The 2,467-nt window shown below is 38.0% G+C and overlaps 1 protein-coding gene across 1 annotated transcript; it reads right to left on the bottom strand.

Moving 5' to 3' along the window:
* Positions 1-533: 533 nt before the first annotated feature.
* On the bottom strand, positions 534-1,603 carry LOC147627580 (uncharacterized). The gene is made up of 3 exons (XM_086815093.1): positions 1,404-1,603; positions 1,196-1,287; positions 534-934 (listed from the first exon to the last, which is right to left on the bottom strand). The coding sequence occupies exons 1-3, from the start codon at positions 1,516-1,518 to the stop codon at positions 809-811; spliced, it is 333 nt and encodes a 110-aa protein (XP_086671219.1). The 5' UTR covers positions 1,519-1,603; the 3' UTR covers positions 534-808.
* Between the last annotated feature and the right edge of the window lie 864 nt (positions 1,604-2,467).

The following is a 2,467-nucleotide window of genomic DNA, read 5'->3' as shown; positions in this document are numbered from 1 at the left end:
ATACCATTTGGTTAGTTCAATGACCTATATCTCCTAGGATGTAACACATTGAATTCTGTTTGTTATACATGATGGCATAAAAAGTATGATATGTATGCATATTGCCTTTTAACAAGAATATTCACCTCAATATAACAAATCATTTGTTACTCATAGTAGTATTATCCCAATATATATTGTCATAGCCCCTTTTCAGAGTTTTGGGGTTGATTTGTGATGTATGCAATGGGAAATTGTACAAATTGTTTTTCTATACAACTGTCTCCTCTAGTAATCCCTTTTTTCAAAACTAACACGTCTCACTAACATTTGGTATCATAAAGCTTTGATCCTAAAATTATAACATGTTTTCAAATAGCATGTCCAAAAATTCAATAAGTTGTATCTTTGTCTTGTAAATTATTGGAGTTTTGGGGAGGTTTGAAATCAACACTTTAGAGCGTCTAATACTTCAATATAGAATATGTGCACTTTATAAGGCGAAACAAAATAAAGCGTTGAAACCATGCTCTTGAACATTTAGTTAACCTTTGATTATTTGAGCACAATTCTTCATAAATTCAAGTAAAATAAATGTTTTAATCCAACAATGACTATCAACCATCATCTAGCTAAAGGGACGAGTTTGCAATTTCTGAAGCGTTGTACTCGGATGCAACTCAGCCTATTGCTAACCTCATGAGCTGGTGGTTGTCTTTCTTGAAAGGAAATATCTCCTTGCTGATAATTAAGCCTTTATAGTCTTAAAACACGAGGGTTTAATAATCATGATTAAGTGTTTTTTTTAAAAACAATCTAGATAATGTCTTTACTTATAATGACCTTTGGACTTCTTTGCCTTTGAATTCTTCGTAGATGAAGTTGAAGGATTAGCTTTCGGGCTATAGTCTCTCATGAAGATACCGAGCTGCCGCACAGTTGCAGCTGTACTAGCCTGTATACATCAATAACGCGGCAAAAGGCATTAGGTTAGAGCTGGCAAGGTGGCAGCTGAGTGCATGGCGATCTATGCCAAAATTGAGAGCGTCAATTAGCTTAATTACTGATAGATTTATTTACATTGCAACGTAAGAGGGTTATCTTAATGATTTGCTTGTCTTGCTTGTGATTGTGAGCTTGCCACCTACCTGCTTTTTTCTTATGATAATTAAAGCCACACCCGTGTTAGTTAATGAGTTTAAAGGTATTAACATACCCCATCTTGAACGAAGTTTGCACGGCGTTGAGAAACTGCAGCAAATGATCCTCTCTGAGAGGCTGCGTGTTCCTGCTCCGAGTCTTCCCAAGCTAAAGCAACAATATCAAACGATGAGATGAGAGGCTTGTGCACTAATAGCACAGTTTCTACTCTTAGTAAGCTTAATTGGCTGCAAACGCGCGGGCTTGACCTTTGCAGCAAGTACCTGAGAGAAGCGTCCTTGCGTGCACCACGGTGATGAGCTGCAGCAACATCGCTCCAAACACAACGAGTAGCAGCTTTAATGGTTTTCTAGCACTAGCGCCCGCTGCAACAGCCATTTGTGGAAACTGCAAAGGTTTGTTAACCCTGTTGTTGATGATTATAATAGCGCTGATCACTGCCGATCAGAATAGATAATTACTCTTGAACTCTTCCATAATTATGGCCCATGGGAATCTATTGGAAGCATTATATATAGCTATCCTTATGGATATCGATTGTCATCATAAAGCAAAGCTAACAAGTCAACGAACGTGGAGCAGCACTAGCTGATCTCTCACCGTTAGTGCTCGAGATGGACTTTTCCCCCTTAAACGGCTCAAGCCAACCGAAAGCAATCAATACTCGAGAACCGCCCCCTCCTCGTATAGCTCAATGCCATCCTCGATGGTTTATTTAAAAAACAAGCAAGTAGACAATGAATGTGGATCTATGAGCTTTCACAATATAAGTGGAGAGTCACATGCTTTGTCTATCCTTTCATAGAGGCCATTTATGTGCCACTCAACTAGGCTTGCTTTTCAAAAAGGCCATACACAAGGGAACCGTATCACAACTTAGCACACCACAGAATCATCAAAGTTTCACCAATAACTAAATGCATCCATTTAGTTACTCGATTATAAGGCAACCAAGAGGTGAAAATTGCATGATTCATGTTTAAAGGACCTTTAGGATCCTTAAGTACTGTTTAAAAAAGCATTCACTTACTTGATAGGTGAGCTAAGCGTCCCATGATGTGCATCTTTTTGCATCACATTGCTCAATGAAGTTTTGACCCTAGTTTGTCTTTTTATAAAAGCTACACCATACACGATTACTCCATAAACAAGGCTCTTCTCCACACCTAATGTGCAAAGAAAAACTTTTAAAACATGTTTCGTTGCTTCCTCATGTTCCACACACAACATATAAATCACATAAGGAAGAGGCAAATCAAAATCTACTTTGCTACAATTCTTTGATCAATCATTATGGACCAAATATGCACTTGGCAAAGGAGAAAAA

This window comes from Cibotium barometz, chromosome 20 (assembly GCF_041138505.1).
Source record: "Cibotium barometz isolate CiBa-2024 chromosome 20, ASM4113850v1, whole genome shotgun sequence".
NCBI lineage: Eukaryota > Viridiplantae > Streptophyta > Polypodiopsida > Cyatheales > Cibotiaceae > Cibotium > Cibotium barometz.
The sequence above is the reverse complement of the archived record's forward strand: the minus strand, read 5'-3'. Positions and strand labels throughout refer to the sequence as shown.